This window comes from Oryzias latipes, chromosome 8, assembly GCF_002234675.1.
Source record: "Oryzias latipes chromosome 8, ASM223467v1".
NCBI lineage: Eukaryota > Metazoa > Chordata > Actinopteri > Beloniformes > Adrianichthyidae > Oryzias > Oryzias latipes.
The window spans coordinates 15,842,420-15,868,686 of NC_019866.2; the positions used below are offsets into that span (position 1 = coordinate 15,842,420).

Consider the following 26,267-nt stretch of genomic DNA (forward strand, 5'->3'; position numbering starts at 1 on the left):
ATGAAGTGCATATATTATGATACAGCCCCTTTACTACTCCAGCCTTTATGCAACTGCAGGCAAAGCAATTTGGTGACTATAGACTTGAAATTTTTCCACAAGAGAAAAGTTTTGTCCTGAAAATTTTCTGCAATAGGATCAGCAATCATTATCTTTGTATTAAATTTGGTGTGGATTTGTGTGCATAATTGGTATTGATCACTATCAAGATGTGTTTTTAAAGTACCACTCATCTTTTGAGCCACCGTATTTTTCGGAGTATAAGAGCATGTCTGAATTCCCACCCTAACCCCTACATAGTGCACTACATACAGTAGTGTGTTCGCCATTTTGTAGTGCTGTCCGAATCTACAATTCCCAAATCCAGTGCCCTGGAAATTCCCCAGAAGTTTCTGCGAAAAACCAGTGTGCATTGATGCTCAACAGATTAGCAAATGTAGCCCACATGCGCTGCGTCGAAACATTTTTTACCAAAAAAAATGTATTTAAATTTATTTTTTTGATAAACCATCAACGTTTTTATCTTCAGAAGATAGTGGACTCGTAAATTATCGTTGAAAAATGTTCATTTGAATTAGATTTTAACTTAGTGAAATCGATGACGTCATATCTACCGAAAAGAAGAAAAAAAATAGTGACCATGGTGTCCTTATTGCTTTTAAAATTTCCGGTACTACATAGTGCCGCACTATATAGTTTTTTAGTAGTTAGAGGTTAGCGTGGGAATTCGGAGACAACCTAAGTCAGATTTTTTTGCATAGTTTGGCCGGGGGTGCGATTCATATTCAGATACGGCTTTTATATGTAATTTAAGCAGATTGACAGAAAAAGTTATTTTTTCCTAATTCTGCCTCCAGTTGATTCATTTTTACATGAAATCATAAAATAAACAGCCTAAAAACATGATAATTCTTGCTATTGACAGTAAAGATACAGTGCTCTCATGAGGGCGGGGCTTTTTCAGCTCAACGCCAGCTCTGTAATGTTACAAAAGCACTTCTAAAAAAGTTCCATACAAAGTACCTCTTATTAGATTTATAAAATACAGTTTTTATAAATGTTCTATGAATTAATTTTGTTGTATTTATCCGCCACTTCTTAAAGTCCACTCCATGAAAATATAGTCTGACTTTCAACTGGATTTTTTGTTTGTTTTAAAATTTGTTTTACTTGCAGGCGGTACATGGAGCAGCTCATTACCATTTAGCATGATAACATTGTAGCATTTAGCATGATAGCATTATCATAGCATTAGTATCTAACAACACAGCTGTCTCCAAATCAACGCTTATAATTAAACTTTTTGTTGTCCAACAGGTTTGTCCTCCAGTTCTGTTTAGAACCCGGCGAAAATCGTCATGTTCCGCTGCTTCATCTGCTTTAACAAAAAGCTACACGTAGGCAACCAGCAATAGTTATTTGGGGGTGCTTCTCGCGGCGCGTGCATTAGTGTCATTTTTTCAGCCTCATTCTCTTCCGCATCTTTGCTTGCTTCTGTTCTCATATCTGTGTTTTGTGAGAGACTGGCAGAGTTACTTTACTCCGAACAACGGAAGTGCAAGAAACCAGAGAGCTGGGAAAATAAAATCTCGATTTTCCAAACAAGAAATCTACAACGGAGTTTTAGGTCCAGTTTACAAAAAAAAGAAAAAAATTTTAATCATGACTTTTAAGTCGTAAATTTACGAGAAAGAAAGTCATTACTGTTAAATTACGAGATTTTAAGTCGTAAATTTACAAGAAAAAAATCTCGTAAATTTACGAGAAAAAAACTCGTAAATTTAGGAATTAACTAATAAAATTAGGAAGAAACACAGAAGTTTTCCATTTATTGGAGCCTAGCTTGAAGATGAAATATGTGGATCATTTTGTGAAGCTTTATTTCCGGATAGGTTTAAAAAATAAAAAGATTCGGAACCTTTTGTCAACTCAAAATCAGATTATTTTCAGTGGAGCCGGCTTTCCGGGGTTCGGTGTCAGTAAAGCGGAGTTTCATGTGTAAAATAAGGAGCTCAGAGACACGTTTTGGTGTAGAGGACCGCTGTGTTCAATACACTGTTTACTTTCCTCCAGATGAAACGTTCCGTTTCAACATGAGGAATGAAAATAGTCTGTTCTAATAGCATTAGAAAGTTGAAAAAAACACCAAAAAATGCGCCTCCTCAGACGCAAGCGTCACACAAACGTAGAGATCTCGTCTTTAATGGAGGAAGAAAGGATTCAAGTGGACAGCAGCAGGGAAACCGATGGCTTCATCAACGGCTGCAGAGATCCTGCAAAACACCCATCATAAATAAAATACATTAATGAATCGTAAATCAAACATTTGGAACTTTATCAATAAACATTCAGCGTACCTGTAACATTGACTTTAGTCGGTCTGCTCTGCTGCTCTGCTACGTGCTGCGCGGCGTTCACTTGCTGCTTGGTATGCTCACTTCGACTTTAATCTCGTAAAATTACAAGTTTGCTTCTCATAAATCTTCAAGTTTTTTTCTCGTAAATCTACGACTTAAAATCTCATAATTTTCCTTTTTTTGAATTAATCAATTAATCGCCCAGCCCAAGCATCAATATTTGCTATAATTTTTTACTGTGCTCCTGAGTCACAGTGATTTGAATGAAAAAAAACACAAAGTAATGCAAGCTTTATTTTCTTTATATATGTCCTCCATCATCAGAAAAATGCCACAAGAACACATTGAAAACACAAAAAACACAATTTTAATCAGAGTCGGTTTTTATAGTGGAATCAGTTATTAAAATAATTGTGCTTTTTGTGGTACAAGCAGCGAATTTGGCATGGATTTACCTTAATTACCCTCTTTTAGAAAAAGTATGTTAGCCACGAGAAAATTCCAAGATTTGAAGATATTGTAACGATCCTGCATCCCTCTCTTTGTTGCTGGACCACAGCGTATGTGGGGCGGGGTCGACCTGTATGTGTGTGTGTGTGTGTGTGTGTGTGTGTGTGTGTGTGCATCAGGTAAATGTTCTTGCCCTGCTCAATAAAAGAGCTTGCCGCGCCATTCTGCTTGTGCTGTACCTGTCTACCAGTCTAATAAATAGCTGTTTGACTACCGCCCGACTGAGGAGCCTCTTTGTGGCCATTACAATAAATATATAATACATATAATAGTATTCTCTTGGTGCCCCTCATGTTTAAAGACTGCACTTTGTGCATGAAAAGCCCATATTGTGGAGACTGGGGCAAAAGACTTTGAATATATTTGTAACAATTGAGTGTATGATTACCATCTTTACAAATGGCAGCCATTTTGGATTTGTCTGTGGTTAACATGCTTTTTATGAAAGAAGTTACATCCATACTAAACTTGCTGCTTGTATTAGCAATTATTTAATTTGTGATTCTAACAGTTTTTAACCCTTGTGCTATCTTGTGGGGTCCAGATGACCACACTCCCAACGTAAACGTGCCTCCCTGGACCCCACAAGATAGCACAAGGGTTAAAATGATTACTTTGGGTAAGTGAGTTTTGATTTAAAAAAAGGAAATGAAAGAAAAACATTGTCAGTTCTTCTAAAAGTAAGTGTTTTCATCCGCCTTGGGGTCAGGTGTGCCTGTCACCGAGTGATCCCCCTAAGGGTACTCGCTGAAGCTGTTGCAGCTCCCCCCGGTGAAGGAGTCCGGCTTTAAATTCGTCACCAGACAACCTCTCACCCTGACCAGCGTCTAGATCCCTCCGGGCCTTTCGTCTCCTGCTTGGTGACACATGGATGTGATGGCCTGTCAGATTCCCCACCCGCCACATCCCCTCCTCTTTCTTTCCCCATGCCTTATGCTGCCTCAGTGGGCAGCGGTGTTTATACAAACGTCCTCCCTTCTTTCCAGCAAACGCTCACCCAACCTTGGAATGCGGCTTGTTTGCAGTCTGAATATAGTCCAGCTACCGAAGAAGAACGCTTTCATTGAATTTTTCTTTTTTTATCTCCAACAGTTTTCTTTTCTAAATAAACCTCATCTTTGGAGTTTTGTGGTCAATTTATATAATATCCATTTCCATAGGAGCACTCAGCGATGACACATTAGCCTCTCTATCTACCCACAGACCTTGTTGATACTGTCATATTGCATGTCAATAAGTTGTCATCCTATGGCGTGCATGTGTGTTTACCTGCTCGTAGCTGTGAAATACACACACTGCAGCTGAAAGCTGGCTCACCAGCGTGACAGGCAGGGATGCGCCCACGGGTATCTGATTTCCTGTCTGTCAGATTTCCCATCCTTAGACAAATTCTGCATCTTTTCCTGTTTAGTTACTGCAAGCACACATGAAACGACAGAGGGAGGGAGATGTTTGTCAGCCACAGTTTGGCTTCTGTGTGGCTTGATACAAGAAAGATCTGTTTGAATTTTTAAATAGGACAAGATGCTGCACAGAATCTATCCAGCTGAACAGTTCCTGGTTCCTAACTTTCTGCTGTTCAAAGTTTGTATGTTCAAACACACTTTAAAATCGTAGAAAACCATCTCAGAAAGGCAGACCTAAACATCTGTACTCCACCTTACACATAGTTTTAATATTTTAATTTTATTGTATATTTATAAGCTTGGTTATCCAGTAAAAGCCATGTAATTCCATCATTTACACACCAGTCACTTTTGTACTTAAAAACCCACTCAGAGGAAAGTGGGGTTATTAGTGTTTTAAGCAAGTCCTTGAGGTATTTTTCAGAGGTTTGAGGACATCTATAAAGAATATGGAGTTCCAATTTGCATTTCTAAGTATTTCTTTATTTAAATCCTTCTGAATCCAGAGTAGACGAAAAAATGCTGTTTGAAAAATACCTTATTTGTGGCTTCGTGATCCACTCCTCTCTGCAATTGGGAGGGGCGGGGTCGCTCACACTTACAGTCCAACTCACAGCTCAGAGATGAAATCCTATGGAACTACTACTGATCTTAGAAAACAACACAGGTTTTTTTCATATTTTCTGCACTATAGGGTGCACCATAATATGAGGCAATCCATCAATGAATGATCTATCTTCAAACTTATGTCATATATAAGGCACACTGAAAGATAAGGCACGTTAAGTAAGACCAAGGAATCAAATATAAGTCTGTCAGTCAGTCAGACTTTAACTGCGTTCACAGTAACACTTAACTTGTTTGTAGCACTCTACATGCTAGCCAAGTTAACATATTCACAATACTTGACTGATACCGCTTAAACAAATGTTACTGTGAGTACACTAACTCCCAACCTTGTTAGTAAAATATTAAAAAACAAAGCCTGACACCGCTAGGCATTAGCCGCTTTGGCGTATTCACGTGACCCGACAAAACCTCCAGATTATAAGAGGCACTGTCGTTTTTTGAAGAAAAAAAAAAGCTTTTGAATACGCCTTGTAGTGCAGAAAATATGGTGTTCTTAATTATGAGACCCCTGGGAAGACTTCAAAAATAGATTAACAATGATTGGAGTTTGTCTTTATACACCCACAGAGTCGTTCATGTGTGGTGATGGAAGGGGCTTAAAGGTCACAATAGGTGCTACACAAGTGTGATGAAGAAGGAGATCATGCGAAGTTCATGAGCCCAGCATTTAGATTTCACTATAGTGTTGTTTTTGTAATTCTAAAATGTTCTTTATTGGTTTCATTTAGCCACATAGAGGAGAGACAGCGTGGTGATAAAATGTATTTGCGCTGCTATGTTTCTCAAAAGGGCTTTACACACAAACACATGGAGTTTGTATTAACAGAAGGAATTATAAATAGCGATTTGGAAGTCCCCTGATCCCTGCGCAGCATTCAGGCTAGCATTTAGAGTGTTCTGGATGACCCTCTTTAACTGTTTTGAACACATTTCTCGTCAATTCTGGACAAATCTGAAGTACATCTTATTTAATCGCACACTATGCCCATTTCAACTGTAAAATTAATCTTGTTCTTTGATGCTTGAGGGTTGAATAATATTCTATAGGAAGTTTCTTGAGGGAATTGGGCGTCTCCAAACAAGGATTGTTGACTTCAAAGATGCTTATCTTTCTGAAGGTTTCTGAGATCATGTCTGACCTCGAGGCTTGTAGTGACAGTGGTATCAGGATTTAATTACTTCACCGTGTTCTCTTAATGAGCCAGTTTAGCTCGTGCTGGTTTGCAGCGCCTTCCGTCCGTGAAACCCGGGTTCGACTCCAGGCTGCTCCCTGTTCCCTTCTCTACCTCTGCCGGTTCCAAGCCCGGTTTGAGAAGGTTGCGTCAGGAAGGGCATCCGGCGTAAAACATTGCCAAAATTTACCATGCGACTTGTTCGCTGTGGCGACCCCTGATGGGAGAAGCCGAAAGTGGAAGAAGACCGTGTTCTCTTAATCTTCCAGTCCTGTGTGGGTGCTACAAAGCTAAGGAAAGTGGCTTTGGGTGCAGTCAATGTTAGTTTCTCTTGGGGTTTTTCTTTTTTTTAGCGTGTTGTTCTGCTCATCTCAGCCAGTGTTCCTCTGTCTCAGAAGTCGAGCCCCGCTCGTGGAAACCTGCTGTTCTTCTTGTAGTGATTGATCGTGGAGATCAAGCTCTCGTAGATCAAAAGTGTTGGGTTAATCCAGTTGGGTGTTGTTGTAACATCTGAGCCTTATAATGGGGATCACTCTTCACCCACAGCTAGGAAGCCTTCACCTTTAGTTGGATAGAAACTCTGTGTGGAAATTACGTAACCTTTTCATGGATTTTCTTTGAAGCACCAGCAGTCTTTGATACTAGAGCACTACAAAGGGTAAAAAAAATAGTTTTCATTGACGACCTTACCCTTTCTCTTAGAACTGATACTTGTAGATCTACACAACTTATGCAAATAGGTACACTTTTGTCACACATACTTTTCTCTTCTACTATCAGCAGGTGGTTTGTAACAGATAAGACTTGTTTCCTCGTAGATTGTTCTTTGAGATACCATCCATCGATTGGTGTTGATTCTTCAGATTTTTATCTTTATTTCCCATCTGTCACCAATTTAGTCTCCCAATCTCCACCGAGCCCCCTACCTTCTGTTTTACAAAGACCAAGTAGAATTTCTTTTTATGAACCAGAAATAAATTTTTTGTTTCAAAGGTTTAATGAGCATGTTTTTATGATACTTTGGAAACCACCTAACCCTCCATCAATCCATTTTCCAGACCTCCTTTTTCAGGGTCACGGGGTTGCTAGAGCCTGCCCAGCAACACCCTGGTAGGTTAGCAAGTCCGTTTTAGGGCCACACACCCTCATACCTAAGGGAGAATGTAGAATCATCAATTAATCTATGAATCATATTTTTTAGCTGTGGGACAAAGGAGAGGAAACCCACACGTGCACTGGGAGAACCAGCCAGTATTCGAGCCTCACCAAAAGTTGTCACAGCTTATCGCTTATGACTGCCTAAATGTGGGCCAGGATGAATTTATCTCATGTCTTTCGTTTGGATGCTCAAAGCTCCCTGCCTTACCAGCCACATAAATTCAACCTGCTCTAAGGTAGTGCCCTCCCTTGGATAGCCTTCAAAGTGATTTTTAGCTTTGTACACTTCAGTGCAAAACCTTCTCTGTTAAATCCTTGTTTCCACTCCATTCTTAAAGTGTATGTGTCTAAAAAGGCACATTGTGCTAGGACGTCGTAGGAAACAATAGTAACCCTGTGTTTGCGTGAATGGAGGCAGAGTTCTGACACATGGCTGTGTGTTTTTGCACTCTCACCTTAGACTTCCTGGTGCGTCTTTCTTTCCCTCAGATATTTTTGTAACCCCGCTGCGTTCTGTCATCGCAAGCTTAATGAAGTAGACGCCAGCCTCTGCTTATTACAGGAGGAGAGACCGAAACTGAGAAACGGCAAGGGGAAAACTAAGATCAGAGAGGTGTCAGCGAGACACAGTTTCGCATTCGTTGTAATAAAAAATGCATTTGTAGCTCAAACGACTTGATAAGTATGATTACATTTAAGGATTTCAGTGATGTGTCTGTTTGACTCCAAAGTCTGCATCATTTTTAGTCACCATTCAATGGTGGAAGCAGATACTGCTGGGTTTTAGTTTTGTTTTTTTTGCTCCCCAGGCCCTAGATATATTTTGTCGTTTCTGGCTCACTTGATACAGTCTCTGGTGAGTCTTTGTCTGCTGCTATGGTCAAGGGCATTTGCTGCAAAGTCAAACCTCGCCTTTTTTTCAAATGTACAAGGAAACAGCAACTCCCTTCATTTAGAACTGTTGTCTATGATTTTATTATCTTCCTTTAAGAAAATTAGTACCCAGATTTACCCTAAAAAATATTAATTTTTTTAGTCAAAGACATTTACAGGTTTAGGTCTGACATTAAGAGATAAGACAGTGATTTTATGTTCTCAGTTTTTTTTTTGGTAAAAATACATTTCATTCTTCTGTATTTATCTATTTACTTGTCCTGACCTGAACATTCAGATAAAAGCTGTAGGCCTCTTGTGTTGGACATTTTTAACTGTTACAACAGGGGGGTTATGAATCTTGAAAACAATGAATGAATATAATGTGCTCATTGTATTAAAAATAGAACAGATAGAAGCTCGTAACCATGAGAGCCTATCTTTCAAAAGTAATAATGAAGCATGTTGGAGTGATTTTATTCAAAAAAGCTGTGTCTAAGGGAAGAGAACAACCTACAATAAAAGTTTTTAAAATATTGATCACTTACCTGTAGGCCTGCACAATATACCGCAAATTTATCGTTATCGCAGTACCCAGCTCTGCAATATGCATATCGCGAAAGACGGTGAATATCGCAATAAATCGTAAACCCAAAATGTGTTAAAACAATCTTATGGCAGTTTGAAGCATTTAACGCATCAAATAAATCCCTTTATGCTTTGACCAATCAGATGGTTGCCTACCCATTGTTTACAAATCAGATGAAGGCCTATTATGTTAGACGATTGTCACCTATGTCGATGAGGGTCATTTGGAGTATAATTTTTAAACTGTTGCAAGGAAATGGGAATTATGTTTTTGGTTATTTTTCTATTTGTTTATATACCGCAAATTATATCGTTATCGCCATATTGATCACTTATATCGCATATCGCAAGTTTTCCTCATATCGTGCAGCCCTACTTACCTGTAACCTAAGACAAGATAAAAATCCTAACATTAAGCAGTTCAGCCTGCTAACCAGCAGTTATTAAGCTGTTTCGCTAGCTAGCGACATAAAGACTCACTCTGATGAAAATTGTGTTTTTGGTGTTTATAATATGTTCTTGTAGCATTTTTCTCATGATGGAAAACATATATAAAGAAGTTTTGAGCTTTTAAGTGTATTATAATGGTCATTCCTCACAAAAAAAAACAACTCCAAAGCAGCATGTTGCTCCATTCACTCATTTCTGAGTATTCCTTTAAAAACCTGCGTTCTAAGCACCAGACCTTCCCAATCCATAAAAGCGCGCAGGTTCTCACATTGTGATGTAGATAAGTGAGAACAGCCCCTTCCAGGAAGACTCTGAGCTGCCAGCACCGCCCCCAGGCTAACGCACACACCCACTTTTTCTGCTGAGCTAGCGGTGATCGTCAAAATGCTTTTATTTTATATGCACAACATGGACATCCATCTTTGCAAAATTTCAAATGTTTTTGTTTTCATGGGCCAGGTAGGAAACAATATGAACTGCAAAATAACTCATATTTCATAAAAAAAATATTTACCATGCTAAAGGTAATATATTATCATATATAGATATAGTTTACTCTGGAAGGCTGAAGAAATGCATGATATAAGCCCTTTGAGCTCAAAATTGCATTTTTGAGTATTTCTTTATTTAAATTAGTGTGAGTTAGTAGCAGACGAAACAAAAACGCCTTGGAAAAATCTTGTAGGTGTGACATAGTACTTACAACAGAAAGTCACAAGCTCCCTGCTGTGCCGCATTCTGAAGCAGGTTGGGGTTGTGAGGAGCTGTAAGCTAACGGGAGAAAGTGTAAATAAAAGGATGATGGGAAATGGGGGTAGGCTTACTCTGCGCCAAATGTGCCGCCCACAACCCAGAGGTGAATATCTAATGCATTGTTTTTCAACCTTTTTTGGGACAAGGTACAATTTCTCTGACAGAAATCCTGTGGCACACTAGCAAACAAAAATGGAAAAAAAGAGAAACTCGATAGTCTGTATTGATCTACGGTCTTTCCAAGATCTCACGTGGATTTTTCGTAATAATTGAGGAAGAAAAAATAGAAGTTGCAGCAAGTTTTCAATAACAACTTTCAACAAAATTAGTTAAAAAATTGCCCATGTAGTTTTTTCCCTCCAGTTTATCAAAATGCAATTTCATGTAAACCTCACAAAAACCACATAAAATGAAATACTTTCCAAACTTATTTATTTTGAAATATTTTTTTTGAACAAATATATAATCACAGCATGTTTGATGAATATCAGTCAAAAAAGACCAACATTATAGTCATGTTTATAAGTTCAGTTGTAACTAAACAAAATGTGAACATGCTGACGTTTTGTTAATTTTACTTTTGTCTAAATCAAAAATGTATCTTTAACAAAAATATTTAATTTTTTTTGGGTGATCAAATTGTTTCATTTTTGTTAAATGTGTTTGTTGGCCACTTCACCTTAATGCTGGCTCTTTCATTTTGCTATTAGTTATATTTAAACTTTACTTCAAGTTTCTCAAAAGTGTCTGAAATAGAATTTGCCCGTCAAACAGACGTTATTATAAACCAGGTTTTTTTTTTATAAAGCTGTCCTGGACCAAACACTGGAATCTCACAAACTGTATCACTAGCCTGAATAGATGTGTGCGGCGGAATGCTCTCCCCTCTCCACACGCTTCATTTAAATCAATTATCCAATCGCATTGAACATGATTTGTTTTTCAAACTCCTGTCCGGCTCCTTTGTTTTAAGATTATTTGTTTCCCCGTATTCGCTGGGGTTAGGGACCAGAGACACCTGCAAATATACGCGAATATGGAGAACCACCCCGAACTCCTCCTCCTTACTCATCAAAAACCCATTGGAAACATTTCTGATGCTTTGTAAAGTATTTATTAAAGAATGTTGGAATATTGCTAAACATAAACTTTTTTGTTTTGTTTTTGTTTTTTTCAGAGCAGCTGACTGTACCGTAGCATACTTTATAACAGACATTGGGAGTGTCATTCTGTCTTTCTTTGCCTTTAAACTAGAAGCCTGTGCTTCCTCCTTCATCAGCTTAGTGTGAGAGGGTTTCATTCTTTTTAAACACCTGCTCCGGATGATAATTATTCTGCACGATTATATTTTTCAGCGTATCAGGATTTTTTCCGACTGCCTCTGAGTCAGCTGATGTCATTTCACCATGCAGGGGGCACAAACTTTTGTTATAGTGATTCAGGTGCTGGTGGAAATAGCTGGTAAATATTCTTTAGGGAAGTCTGGGCATCTCTGCTTAGACTGCTGCCCCTGCGACCTGGTCCCGGATAAGCGGAGGAAGATGGATGGATGGATATTCTTTAGCAGCTCTTCATCTCTGCTCCCCTCCTCCCCCGCAGCACAGCCTTCAGATAGAAAAAGTGTCATACAAGCCTCTTGAGCTGAGTTTTTGCGATGAACCAGAAGAGCCACATGACTGGAAAAAAAATCTGCGAATACATAAAAACCGGGAAAAGTGAAACGCGAATATGTGGAGAACACTGTATTTATACTGAAGAGCTCCACAAAGCTGTTGGCAAATTACTCCGTGTGAAATCTGCGCCTATTTTGATGATGCTGATATTCTAATGACCATAAATCATCAGATCAGTGAAAATGAGGGATAACGTGCTGCTTACCTGACCATCTCTCATGGCATACTGGTTGAAAAACAGTGTTTTAATGAATCATTACCACTCTGGTTTTTTAGATAATGCCTAAAAACAGCGTACTCCTAATTAAAAGACCACATGGAATGCTATTAGAATAGATCAAAAGATGATCGGAGTGGGACTTTAAACCAAGGCACAATTATCAGGGCTTAAAAGGCTAGAAAATATATTTCAGAACTTTTAAGTGATCATATTTTTACATGTTTAGCTAAAATTGAACAGATGTGCTAAGCTGGTAAGCTGTCTCTAAAACTGAACCCACATCATAGAATGTTTTTCATTCCTTAGCAAAAAGTAGAACACTTGAAGTTTATTTTATCAAGTATACTTGAGTAGAAGTATTGCAAGTATACTATAGATTAGGCCTGCACAATATACCGCAAATTTATCGTTCTCGCGACATTAAGCTGTGCAATATGCATATCGCAAAAGACGGCAAAAATCGCAATAAATGATTACCTTAAATGTGCTAAAACAAACTCATGGCAGCTTGAAATATTGAACAAATGAAATAAATCCCTTTATGCATTTAACCAATCAAATCTAGCCACAGGGGTTGCAAGCCAGTAACTTCTGTGCCGGTCCCAAGCCCGGATAAATAGAGAGGGTTGCGTCAGGAAGGGCATCCGGCGTAAAAATGGCCAAAATAACCATGCGAATCATCCACGAGAAAGATTTAGACATACCGGATCGGTCGAGGCCCGGGTTAACAACGACCGCCACCGATGCTGTTAACCTACAGGGTGTCGGTGGAAATTTGACTACTGTTGGTGGAAGAAAGAGGGGAGGCAGAAGGGTCCGTGGCCAGAGAGAGAAGGGAAAAGGCAGGAACATAGGTTTGAGAATAGGGACTCTTAACGTTGGCACAATGACAGGGAAAGGCAGAGAGCTGGCAGACATGATGGAGAGAAGGAAGGTAGATGTACTGTGTGTGCAGGAGACAAGGTGGAAGGGCAGCAAGGCACGTAGTATTGGAGGAGGATACAAACTGTTCTATCATGGTGTTGATAGGAAGAGAAACGGGGTAGGAGTGATTCTGAAGGGGGAGTTTGTAAATAGTGTTCTAGAGGTGAAAAGAGTCTCAGACAGGATGATGAGCCTAAAGTTAGAAATTGAAGGGGTGATGGTGAATGTAGTCAGTGGGTATGCGCCACAGGTTGGCTGTGAGTTAGAAGTGAAGGAGAGATTCTGGAGTGAGTTAGATGAGGTCATAGAGAGTATCCCCAGAGGAGAGAGAGTTGTTATTGGAGCAGACTTTAATGGGCATGTTGGTGAGGGCAATAGAGGTGATGAGGAGGTGATGGGCAGGTTTGGTGTGAAGGAAAGGAATCTGGAGGGACAGATGGTGGTGGACTTTGCGAAGAGGATGGAAATGGCTGTAGTCAACACTTACTTCCAGAAGAGAGAGGAACATAGAGTGACATACAGAAGTGGAGGTAGGAGTACTCAGGTGGACTACATCCTATGCAGACGAGGTCATTTGAGAGAGGTTAATGACTGCAAAGTGGTGGTAGGAGAGAGTGTAGCCAGACAGCACCGCATGGTGGTGTGTAAGATGACTCTGGAGGTCAGGAAGAAGAAGAGAGGGAAAACAGAAAAGAAGACCTAGTGGTGGAAGCTACAGAATGAAGAAACTTGTGAGGAATTTAGGCAGAAGTTGAGGCAGGTCCTGGGTGGTCAGGATGAGCTTCCAGAGGACTGGGAAACCACAGCAGAGATTATCAGGGAAACAGGTAGGAAGGTGCTAGGTGTGTCATCTGGAAAGAGGAAAGACGGTAAAGAGACTTGGTGGTGGAATGAGGAAGTACAGGAATGCGTCCAGAGGAAGAGGTTGGCTAAAAGGAAGTGGGATGTAGAAAGGACTGAGGAAGGTTGACAGGAGTACAAGGAAGCGCAGCGTAGAGTGAAGAGAGAGGTGGCAAAGGCTAAACAGAAAGCTTACGATGAGCTATATGACAGGTTAGACACAAAGGAAGGAGAGAAGGACTTGTACAGGCTAGCCAGACAGAGAGACAGAGATGGGAAGGACGTGCAACAGATAAGGGTGATTAAGGACAGAGATGGAAAGGTGCTAACAACCCAGGAGAGTGTACAGAAAAGATGGAAGGAGTATTTTGAGGAGCTGATGAACGAGGAAAATGACAGGGAAAGAAGGGAGGAAGATGTGGTTGTTGTGGAGCAGGAAGTAGCAGAGATTGGAAAGGATGAGGTTAGGAAGGCTCTGAAAAGGATGAAGAGCGGAAAGGCCGTTGGTCCTGATGACGTACCTGTGGAGGTATGGAAGTGCCTAGGAGAGACAGCAGTGGAATTTCTAACAAGGTTGTTCAATAGGATTTTAGAGAGTGAGAAGATGCCTGAGGAATGGAGGAGAAGCGTTCTGGTCCCGATCTTTAAGAACAAGGGTGACACGCAGAACTGCAGCAACTATAGAGGAATAAAGTTGATGAGCCACACAATGAAGCTGTGGGAAAGAGTAGTGGAAGCCAGGCTTAGGAAGAAGGTGGAGATTTGTGAGCAGCAGTATGGTTTCATGCCCCGTAAGAGCACCACTGATGCCATTTTTGCTTTGAGAATGTTGATGGAAAAGTACAGAGAAGGTCAGAAGGAGCTGCATTGTGTGTTCGTAGATTTAGAGAAGGCGTATGACAGGGTGCCAAGGGAGGAGCTGTGGTACTGTATGAGGTCGTCTGGAGTGGCAGAGAAGTATGTCAGAGTAGTTCAGGACATGTATGAGAGAAGTATGACGGTGGTGAGATGTGCTGTAGGTCAGACAGAGGAGTTCAAGGTGGAGGTGGGACTACACCAAGGATCAGCTTTGAGTCCTTTTTTGTTTGCTATGATGATGGACAGGCTGACAGACGAGGTAAGACAGGAATCTCCCTGGACAATGATGTTTGCGGATGACATTGTAATTTGCAGTGAGAGTAGAGAGCAGGTGGAGGAACAGCTAGAGAGGTGGAGGTTTGCTCTGGAAAGAAGAGGCATGAAGGTCAGTCGTAGTAAGACAGAATACATGTGTCTGAACGAGAGGGATCAAGGTAGAAGCGTTAGGTTACAGGGGACTGAGGTGAAGAAGGTGCAGGAGTTTAAGTACTTGGGGTCAACAGTTCAGTGTGATGGGGATTGTGGAAAAGAGGTGAAGAGGCGAGTGCAGGCAGGTTGGAGCGGTTGGAGGAAAGTGTCAGGAGTGTTGTGTGACAGAAGAGTGCCAGCAAGACTCAAAGGAAAGGTGTACAAGACAGTGGTGAGACCAGCTCTGCTCTATGGGTTAGAGACGGTAGGAGTGAGACAGAGACAAGAGGCTGAGATGGAGGTAGCGGAGATGAAGATGTTGAGGTTCTCCTTAGGAGTGACCAGGTTAGACAGGATAAGGAACGAGTACATCAGAGGGACGGCTCATGTTGCCTGTGTTAGCGACAAAGTCAGAGAAGCCAGACTGAGATGGTTTGGACATGTTCAGAGGAGGGATAGTGGATATATTGGTAGAAGGATGTTGGAGATGGAGCTGCCTGGCAGGAGGGCAAGAGGACGGCCAAAGAGGAGATACATGGATGTCTTAACAGAGGACATGAAGTTGGCTAACGTTAGGGTAGAAGATGTTCATGATAGAGTGAGGTGGAAAAGGATGATTCGCTGTGGCGACCCCTGATGGGAAAAGCCGAAAGAGAAAGAAGATGCATTTAACCAATCAGAAGGACCCGTTTACGTTTTTGATCAATCAGATGAGCCCTTTTATGTTTGATGTTTGCCTCCTACATCGACAAGGGTCAGTTGGAGTACAATTTTTAAACTGTTGCAGTGAAATGGAAATGATGTTTTTGTTTTTTTTGCTATTTGTTTATATACCGCAATTTATATCGTTATCGCAACATTAATTACCAATATGGCATATCGCGAGTTTTCCTCATATCGTGCAGCCCTACTATAGATCATGTATGAGTAGTATAGAAAGTAAAATAACTGAATACTAGACTACTTTTTGCTAAGGGATTCCATCAAACTGTTTTATCTATAATGACAAAAACAACTCTAGTGCTTTTCTCTTAACAAGATGTGAACATTTTCCATTATTCTTGGCAATATTTCAACATAAATGATCAGTGGCGTTACAAAAAACTCTTGTCAGCTTGAATATTCTTGAATTTTGGTTGTTTTTCTTGTTTCTTGTTTGTGTTTTTGATGCTGCACTTCAGTGCCACACAGAAACCCCCAAAGGAAAAGGGCTTATACATGTTTTTAAATAGTCCTCTGATGTTCCTGTGCCATCCCGGATTCTCTCTATTCAACCGGTCTTTGTGTGTCTCAGGTGTGGTCTACACGGAGCTGCAAAGGCCTTGCAGAACCATGATCCTGGTGAACCCCCACAGCGGGCGGGGACAGGCGCTGCAGCTCTTCACTGGTCACGTACAGGGCATGCTCACAGAGGCATCTGTTCCCTACACACTTGTCATCACAGGTCAGTCAGAAATGTCTTTTCTACTTGCATTCATCTGGCACGCCTCCTCCGAGGGTCAACTTCATGTGAAGCAGGGGATTAAAACCTCAGACCATTTCACGATGGACATCCGCCGTAAAACTGGGTTATTTTGCTGCACATGAGCTGCACAAACTTTTAATCTCTACAGGAATTATGCATTGTGTGTTTTTTTTTTTTTTGTAATATTCACGAGCCACATGTTCACAGCACACGTGTGCACGCACAGCACCGGCACTCGCATGCGGCTGAGCACATGTACGCTGCTGCTCATTAAATTCTCATTTCAGACATGCAAGCTGCTCCACATTTGGGATGAGATGCTTGTGGCTTTTTGTGACCTTAAATAGTGTTGGTTGTTATGATGGGAGGCTGCATTAATCTGTGAGCTCTGTCTGAGTGCAAAGAAGCAGCAACAGCACCAAATGAAAAAAAAAATTGTATTTGATATTGCTTCAATTCATTTATATTATGCAGATATCAAGACTTGAATGGGTTTCTTTCTGTCTCCTCTTTTTCATCACTATGCCCTAACTAGCAAAGACAGGCAGTTCCTGTTTCTGATTTTGGTTCTGCAGGAGGTCTCTTGGCAGGAGGTTCCTCTGCTTCTCTGTTGTCTGCCACCATGCATGTTGAGGATGTGAGCCTAATGTTGCATTCACACAGCCCTTTTACTCAAGAATGTGCTACACGCGTGTTCTTGGACCCATGGTGTTCACACTGGGGTTTTTTTTTTTCTTTTTCTTTTGTTAACTACCGCATGTTGCAAATTTCACAGATCTTACTCCAGGCTTTTTCTTTCACAGCTCTATGACAGACTTGATGTCAGTTGTGAAGTTGTGAAGAACTACTGTAGTTATTATACAGAGGACGAATACAACAGAAATACACAAACTCCCATTCATACATTGTAACAGCAGAAGCTTATATGCATATCGCTAAGTTATTAAAGAATACTTGCACCAATTCAACAAAGCTTTCAAAATAATTGCAATATCAGAAACCTGGCTAAAACCAGAAAAGGCCTAACAGTTCCAGCTTGAGAACTATGCTTTTCACTATGTGAACAGGAAAAAGGCGGGGAGGCAGCTCTTTACATACACAGCAGTATTAAACACAAGGTTGTGGAGACAATGTCTGGCTGTATTGATGATGTCATGGAATACATATCTATAGAAACTAGTATGGAGAAACAGAGTAAGAGAAACAGTTCTCACATACACACACACTTACACACACTAGTAAATGGAATGCACACAACTATTTACAGGTTTGAAGTATATTCATACATAGAAGATGTATCACATAGGGCGCACCAACTGAAATTAACTCATGCACACAGACAGGTACATACAAGATTTGCATAGCCAACATTTTTGGAGAAGCCTAGATTTGTATAACAGGGAATAAACAGGTGAGCAGCAGAGACCGTCCGCCTGACGGGGGAGGGGGACACCAAGGGGACGGTGAGCCGGAGGATCAGGCTCCAGTTGCTGTGTGCAACAATAGATAAAATTGGGGTGCCCCAGTGTGCCCAGGTAAGGGGCCCTACCTGCTTCTCGTGGGGTACAGCCCCCCCAGCTCAGATGTTGTGATGTTGAAGACTCCCTCACCGCATGGAAAAGAGTGCAAGGTCAGGGGCGCAGGAACCCCCGGACGCCACCGATGCCCTGGCAGTAGCTGCCGACCTGCCCCACACAGTCTGAGGGGCGGGAGACTGAGAACAACATGACCATCCCTTTCCCGCTCTGTGTGTGTGTAGTAAAGGGGAGCAATTAAAATTGGTGGATCAGGGCAATAAAGACTCATCTGTTCTCCAACAGCAGAATGTGATCACCCAAACATGTCCACCACAGTACTTGATTGAGTTTTGTTTTTTTATCGTATGTATAGCCTTGGGTTCTAAAAAAGTTGGGAAACAAATACAATTGATTATTATTTATTATTGTTATTTCTGGTTTTAAATAATTGGATTGTATCTGAAAGCATTTCTTTTCTTTATACAAACTTTTGCTACACGTAAATCATGATTCTTTTATACTCGATCTGTATTGGCCCCAAACTGACCGTTGCTTTGTATTGTGCGTCACAAATCAGCTTAGTTGGACTGAATTGAGCGAACCCACTTCTAGCTGAGAGTTGGCAGTCTGAGTGTGTGCTGCAGCTAAAAGTGAGATGGATTACAGTTGCCAGGGCAGAGCAATAGTGCCTCTTTGAGACAGCGTGTGGGCTACTTTATACAGACTCTTGGGACTTAAGGGAAGGTGAGCAGCTGGGCAATTACCGATTTTGACAAAGAGGAATGTGGCTGAACCGATATAGAGATGAAACACATTGGTCACCATGGGCCTAGAGAGGTCAGAGACAGCAACCAGTGAGAGGTAAATATGAGTCAGTTTATTCACACACTTAAAGCTCTAGGACAGGGGTCTACCCCTTCTTTGTGACTCTCTGGTTGAAGAATATTACAATGTTTTTTCTGTATTTTTTGGAAAATATGGCACTTCAAGTAAAACAGTCAGATAAAGTGGGGCAAAAGAGTAGTCAGCCACCAATTGTGCAAGTTTTCCCACTTAAAAAGATGAGAGAGGCCTGTAAATTTTTATCGTAGGTGTAAACATCTGATTTTTAATGAATTTATTTACAAATGATGGTGGAAAATAAGTATTTGGTCACTTACATACAAGTATGATTTCTGGCTCTAGCAGACCTGTAACTTCTACTTTAAGAGGATCCCATGTCCTCCACTCATTTCCTGTATTAATGGCACCTGTTTGAACTCCTTATCTATATAAAAGACACCTGTCCACAAACACAAACAGTCACACTCCACACTCCACTATGGTCAAGACCAACGACCAGGCTGGGAAGACTGAATCTGCAATCGGTACACAGATTTGTGTGAAAAAATCAACGGTGGGAGCAATTATTAGAAAATGGAAGACATACAAGACCACTGATAATCTCCCTCCATCAAAATGATCACAAGAACGTAAGAAGCATTTCAAGGTCCTGGAGTAGCTTATCCAGTCTCCAGATCTCAACCCCATATAAAATCTTTAGAGGGAATTGAAAGTCCGGAGCCGGTTTAGCTCGTGCTGGTTTGCGGTGCCTTCCGTCCGTGAAACCAGGGATTGACTCCAGGCTGCTCCCTGTTCCCTTCTCTACTTCTGTGCCGGTCCCAAGCCTTGTTGCTTTGAGAGGGTTGCGTCAGGAAGGGCATCCGGCGTAAAACATTGCCAAGTTTACCATGCGACTCATTTGCCGTGGCGACCCCTGATGGGAAAAGCCGAAAGAGAAACAAGAGGGAATTGAAAGTCCATGTTGCCCAGCGACAGTCCCAAAACTTTAGTAGTAGTAGTAGTCATTTAAAAATACCAACAGTTTGTGAAGATTTACCGAAAACGTTTGAACGTGTCATTGCCAACAAATAACAAAGTAGGCCTGCACAATATACCGCAAATTTATCGTTATCGCGAAATCAAGCTGTACAATATGCATACCGCAAAAGACGGCAAAAATCGCAATAAATGATTACCTTAAATGTGCTAAAACAAACTCATGGCAGCTTGAAATATTGAACAAATGAAATAAAGCCCTTTAAGCATTTAACCAATCAGAAGGACCCGTTTACGTTTTTGATCAATCAGATGAGCCCTTTTATGTTTGATGTTTGCCTCCTACGTCGACAAGGGTCATTTGGAGTATAATTTTTAAACTGTTGCAGTGAAATGGAAATGATGTTTTTGTTTTTTTTGCTATTTGTTTATATACCGCAATTTATATCGTTATCGCAATATTAATTACCAATATCGCATATCGCGAGTTTTCCTCATATCGTGCAGCCCTATAACAAAGTATTATAGTAAACTTTTATTATTGACCAAATACTTATTTTCTACCATAATTCACCAAGAAGGGACCTGCGACAGACTGACGACCTGTCCAGGACGTCCCCTGCCTTCGCCCACGAAAGGCCAGGATAGGCTCTGGCAGCTCTGTGATCTCGAAAGGGACTAAACAGGTTTAGAAAATGAATGGATGAACTCAATTTTTTTTAATCAATCATACAATTTGATTTTCTGGATTTCCTTTACTCATTTTGTCTCTCATAGTTGAGGTATACCTATGATGAAAATTAAACAGCTCTCATTTTTTTAAGTGGGAGAACTCGCACAATTGATGGCTGACTAAATACTTCTTTGCCCCACTGTAAGTCAAACGTTTTTCAGCTCACAAACAAACAGTTGAAGCATAGTGCATATCACTCTGCCAGGCTCCTGACAACAGTATCCATAATACTCCAAACATCCATCACAATGCCCTGTCATAGCTTACCAAAGTCAGACATTTTGACAGAATTTTTAAAACTGCGGGGAAAAAATGTCATGTCAATAAGCACAAACAGAGATTATTACTCAAGGTGCACCGGATTATAAGGTGGACTGTCTAATATGGAACAAATTCAAAGATTTTACATATTTTTATGGTCTAAAAAAGGGTCACTTGGTTAGCTCTGATTTAATTTTTGTCTGTCAGATTTATACATTTCTGGCTGATATGCATAAAAAATGATAAAGTAAATTGTGTATAGTTGTTTGTTTTTTATCACATCACACTACTGTACCTACTGCTATATTTGCTGCATTGAGATGATCTTGTGTGACACAAGGTATCTTTTATTTTGAAAGGAAGTCATGTGTATCTCTGTCAAAAGTTATAAACTATTTAACCCTGTATGACTATTTGTATCATATTTGACACGTGCATTTCTTAGACTCTTATAGAGCTGGGCAAAAAATAAAATATGCAAAAAATTTTAATTCTAAATTAGATTTTTGATTTCAATTGATTTTTTTCTCGCTGGTTTTACTTTCTTTAACAAAAATTACAAATGATGGAATATATTTAACAAAAACTATTTTCTTTAAACATCTCCTTCAGAAATTGGCTCTAACACAAAGTTCAGCTAAATACAAGCTGTACAAATGTTTGCAGAACAATGCAGCAGATGTTTTTCAGCTGCCACTTGCTTGAGCATCTCATAAAGAGAAATACTAGAATATACTCGGCAGAGCCTTTTTGGTAGCAACAGCCTTGAAACGGATTTTGCTGCGGATGGTTTGATGCTCTAAGTTTGAAGTGGCCAGAGTCTAATTTTGACTCACCAACCAAGTTGACTGGTAGATTTAAAAAAAATCTACTGTTCAAATTATTCCATTATTGTACAAACAAAACTATAGCTGGAATTAAAAAAAATATATATTAAGTTAAATGCAAACAGAGAGGAAGTTACAACATAGTAAAAAAAAAAAACAGAAAAAAATAAGCTTTTTCAAGGAACTTCTGTCATAATTTCTAATCAATCTTTGCTTTTGCCGTTTTCCCACAAATGTTTTATTTTCTGTCACGATTGAGTACTGAGAAAACAAGAACAGATTCTCCTAATGGGAGCATGTGCTTTTTTTCCTAATTCTGCCTCCAGTTGATTCGTTTTTTTTTACATTAAATCACAGCCTAAAAACATTCATTCATCTTCTTTAAGGTTTATTCCCTTTCGGGGTCACGGGGTTGCCGGAGCCTATCCCGGCCACTTGGGCGTAGGCAAGGGATGCCCTGGACAGGTCACCAGTCTGTCGCAGGGTAGAATATCCTCAATCACACATCCATTCACTCTCACACTCACACCTATGGACAATTTAGAGTTGCCAATCAACCTAGGAAGCCAGAGATCCCGGAGAAAACCCACACATGCACGGGGAGAACATGCAAACTCCACACAGAAAGGTCCCCTGTTGATGTGTTTTTCAGGTCCCCCAGCTGGGACTTGAACTGGGGGCCTCCTTGCTGTGAGGCAAGAGCGCTAACCACTGCGCCACCGTGCAGCCGTGGCCTTTTTAAAAAAATAAATAAATAAAAAAAAAAAGCCTAAAAACATGATAATGTTTTGGATTCTTGCCATTGATAGTAAAGAGGCTACGCTCTCAGGAGCAGAAGGGGGGGGGGGGGGGGGGGTTCAGCTCAACGCCAGCTCTGTAATGTTACAAAGGCACTACTAAGAAGGATTTATAAAATACAGTTTTTATAAATGTTCTAAGAATAATTTTGTTGCATTTATCTTCTGTGAAAATGTAGTCTTTAAGCCGGTCCATCAATACAAGCAGACAACACACGGAACCGTTTGTTAGGATTGCATCGTAACATGATAGATAAGATGAGATAAGACTTTATTTATCCTACAATTGGGAAATTCTTTTGTCTGCAGTAGTAAAGTGACATTCAACAGTGCAACAGTATGTAAGAACAAAAGAACATGTTTAAATTAAGCTATATTAAAATGAAAATAAAAAATACACACCAAACAACCTTTGTAGAAACCAAACGATGGAAACAACAATAGCAACAACAAATGAAATACACTGTGTGGGTACATAGTGTGTCTCTGCAGTACTGTGTTGTATAGTCTCATGGCTATGAGGAGGAATGACCCGCGGTAGCTCCTTCTTGCATTGTGGGTGGAACAGTGTCGTGCTGAAGGAGGTGGTCAGCCCCTCTGTAGTTTGGTGCAGGGGGTGGGAGGGGTTATCCATGATTTCATCAAAGAGTTTCAAATCTTTAGGGCAAAAAATGTACATTTTCTCTCAATTCTTTAATGTAGTAGGCTCTTTTATATTAACTCCATTGGAGTTAATTGGGAAAAAAATCCGTGTCTTATTTCTTTAAAGGGAGAAGTAAGAGTTTGTCGCTCCTATAGGGTTGTGATCAGTAATAAATTTACCCAAATGGTTTTTTAATTGTTGAAGGTTGCAGACTCCTGCTCTACGATGATTGAAACTCACTGCATTTGCCTGAGAAAGAAGTACAGATAGAAGCACCTCTTTGTGTACCTTTTGCATACTCTATGAAGCATGAAGTGTTTATTTAATAGCAAAATAGTCTTAGTTTAACTTGAATTTGACAAGAATTTTTTTATATAGGAAGACTATTACTTTTACCCCATTGGCAGAAAACCTTTCAAATTTTTAAATCTTTTGAAATATTTTTGAACAGAAACGGGTTAAATATAAGTATTTTTAGCAGAGTAGCATGTGGCGTCCATCTTTTAAACTGATTTTTCTCTGACCCATTAAGTAAGAAAGTGTCTGGGAAGTACATCATCAATTCAGGGTGCTGAGTCAGCTCCTCCCTCTGCCTCTCTCTGTCAACACAGCACTGCATCACTGCTTCCGGACCACCAAACACAAAAAAAAAAAAAAAAAACAGCAACGGGAGCATCCTGGAGACAGGTGGAGTTGAAGCAAACAGAGTGGAGAGGTCAGCACATGAGCAAAACAGTTTCTGCTGTGAATCCAGCTCCTCATCTGCCTCCCTCCATTTCACTGCCTTTTTAAAGCTGCTTCCACAAACCCACACTGGGGAGTCTGGGATGGCAGACTTTAATGCTGGCAGGATGAGCCCACAGACCCTCAGCCGAGGGAGCCACTCAAGGAAGCTGCCAGGAAAAAGAGGCTAAACAAACAGCTTGCTCCTCAGCCAGCGTTTTATCCAGCACTCACACACCGCCCTCTGCAGATATTTGTCAGTCGCGGCTGTTTACATGCCGGCTAATCTGCCTTGGAGCTGTTGAGTAGCCTCTGGATGAGAAAATGTGATATGTCTGGTCCGATAAAGGAAAATTGATTCTCTCCTCCACCTAATCCCCTTGATCCCATCCCGGAGGCTGCTGATGAAGTGAGCGCTTGTCGCCTTTTTCTTTTATTGTTCATTTATATACTTGCATAAATGGTCATTTAATTCTCATCTCTTGTTCTTTGTTAGAGCACCAAAACCACGCGCGAGAGCTGGTGAAGAAGGCTGACCTGTCACAGTGGGACGCACTGGTGATCATGTCCGGGGATGGCCTGCTTTATGAGGTACCCAATCCAGTAGGGATGTTATGACTAATCAACTGACCCCGTATTTACACTGGTGCATCTGCGGTGCATCTGCGGTGCATCTCCGTTGCGTTGCAAAGGGGGTCAGTCTCACGACCGTCAGTTTACAATTTACAGACAATTTACATCATGTACGTTGCATCTCCGGTCCATCCCCCCTTCCTACTGGAGGTGTGGTTTGTCCTGCCACCACTATGTCAAGTAGTTTGTCCCACTCTCTTTGCTCATCCAAAACTTTGTTTTTTACCTTTATTTAACCAGGTGAAAACCCATTGAGATCTTTTTCAAGGGTGACCTGGCCAAGAGGTCCATAGCATATGTCACATGGATAAAGTTACAGTATAAAACAAATATAAAACAGAACGATGAACGATCCATGTTAGAAACACAGGCATTAAAATATGGACCCTTTTTCTTTGTGACTCAGTAAGAAGTGGAATAGTCTAAGTGAAGCAGGTTCACACCATTTCAGTTGAGATTGGAGAGAGATCCAGGCAGAGGCAACAAAAGAACTGAAAGCTTGTTTCCCAAATTCAGTCAAACACGGGGAACATACAGGTGCAAAACTTTACTACAGCTCAAGGCAGAGTGACTGGTGGTTCTTTGTAGAAGCAAACAGAGATATGAAGGGACCAAATCAAGCAATGGCTTATAGACTTATGTTTTATGTCATAAATTATATTATGTCTTTGGACTTGTCGTCCATGGCGAAAATGGACAACGGTGTTATTTGTGGTGTTAACATGCATTATTGCTTTATAAAATAACATTTTGTAACATTTAATTTTGGAAAGTAAAACAGAATTTTTATTTTTTAAAGCCAGACCTGTTTCCCATTTCTCTGACTTGCTGACACGTCTACGGACTGTAAAAAGAAATGCTGTGTAAAGCTTGGATTTTGTTGCAGAGGGACGGCGTGAGACACAGACAAGACAGAGGCGATTTAAAAATTGATTAATGAACATTCTATTTTTTGGGTCAACGCAACGAAGACGCACCGCAGACGTACTAGTGGAAATCAGCCTTTAATTGATAAATCGATTGAAAATGATTCTTTATGTCTGAGACACACTGGGTGAATTTTTAGCTAAACATGTCCTGGATCCAGTGAATCGGATCGGTCAAAATGAACCAAAATCGACTTTGAATCTTATCAGGAACCACAAACTATTACAACTGTTACAATCCAGCTAAAAAGGAATTACTGGTGGAAATTATATCAACCTCCACACCCCTGTGACTATTCCTGGCATCTTCTATAATAGGCAAATGAAAATTTAATTTGCTCTCAAACATGACATAGGAGCTTCAAAAATCTGCCGTCAGCGCAAAAATCTTTTTCCCTTAGCTATGGTTTTCTCTGGGCAACTTTTTGCAGCTTCCTCTGTTTCTGTGTTTGTTCACTCAGGTGATAAATGGTCTGATGGAGCGAGAGGACTGGCAGGAAGCCATCCAGACCCCTCTGGGCATCCTACCTGGCGGCTCCGGCAACGCTCTGGCTGCATCCGTCCACCACTATTCACAGTGAGTAGACCTGTTAATGAGTGATTTAAATGCATGGGCTGGGGGTGCAAAAGTTGAATAACTTTTAGTTTTCAAAAAAGGAAAAAAAAGGTAGAATTTATCCCTCTCCTGTATAATTATGCTGAAGGCTGACTGGGAACATCATTGCTGAGGAGGGTGAGGCGGGAAAGAAGGCAGGGGGCTGCTTCACTGTGCAGCAGGAGGTCATTTAAATTTGAAAGTCTTTGATTGACGTAATGGTTTTAGAAACTTAAGAGCGACTTCAGTGCAGCTGTGGTGACAGCACATTTTTGGGATCTCATCTCCACCTGCTGGCTGGCTATTAGAACACCAAACATAGCAGGTATGTCTGCAGATGCTGAGCCTAGAGCTCCAGGTCTGCAGTGACCCAACAAAAGCTCTAATTTTACATTTTGTTTTGGGTCATCAGAAAGTCCCTCCCTACCAACAGAGTGAGGATAGCAGTTAGTGTTGGTGAGAAGCATTGATTGTATAAGAGAACTGGACCGAGTGAGTGTGAAATCACC

The 26,267-nt window shown here is 40.6% G+C and overlaps 1 protein-coding gene across 1 annotated transcript in view; it reads left to right on the forward strand.

The window, feature by feature from the left end:
* The window catches only part of LOC101160322 (sphingosine kinase 1-like), a 33,705-nt gene that overhangs the window by 3,443 nt on the left and 3,995 nt on the right, over positions 1–26,267 (forward strand). The window contains exons 2-4 of the mRNA XM_004071742.4: positions 16,115–16,264; positions 24,101–24,195; positions 25,625–25,740. Of these exons, the coding sequence (XP_004071790.3) occupies positions 16,115–16,264; positions 24,101–24,195; positions 25,625–25,740 (361 nt within the window). The remainder of the gene's footprint in view (positions 1–16,114; positions 16,265–24,100; positions 24,196–25,624; positions 25,741–26,267) is intronic.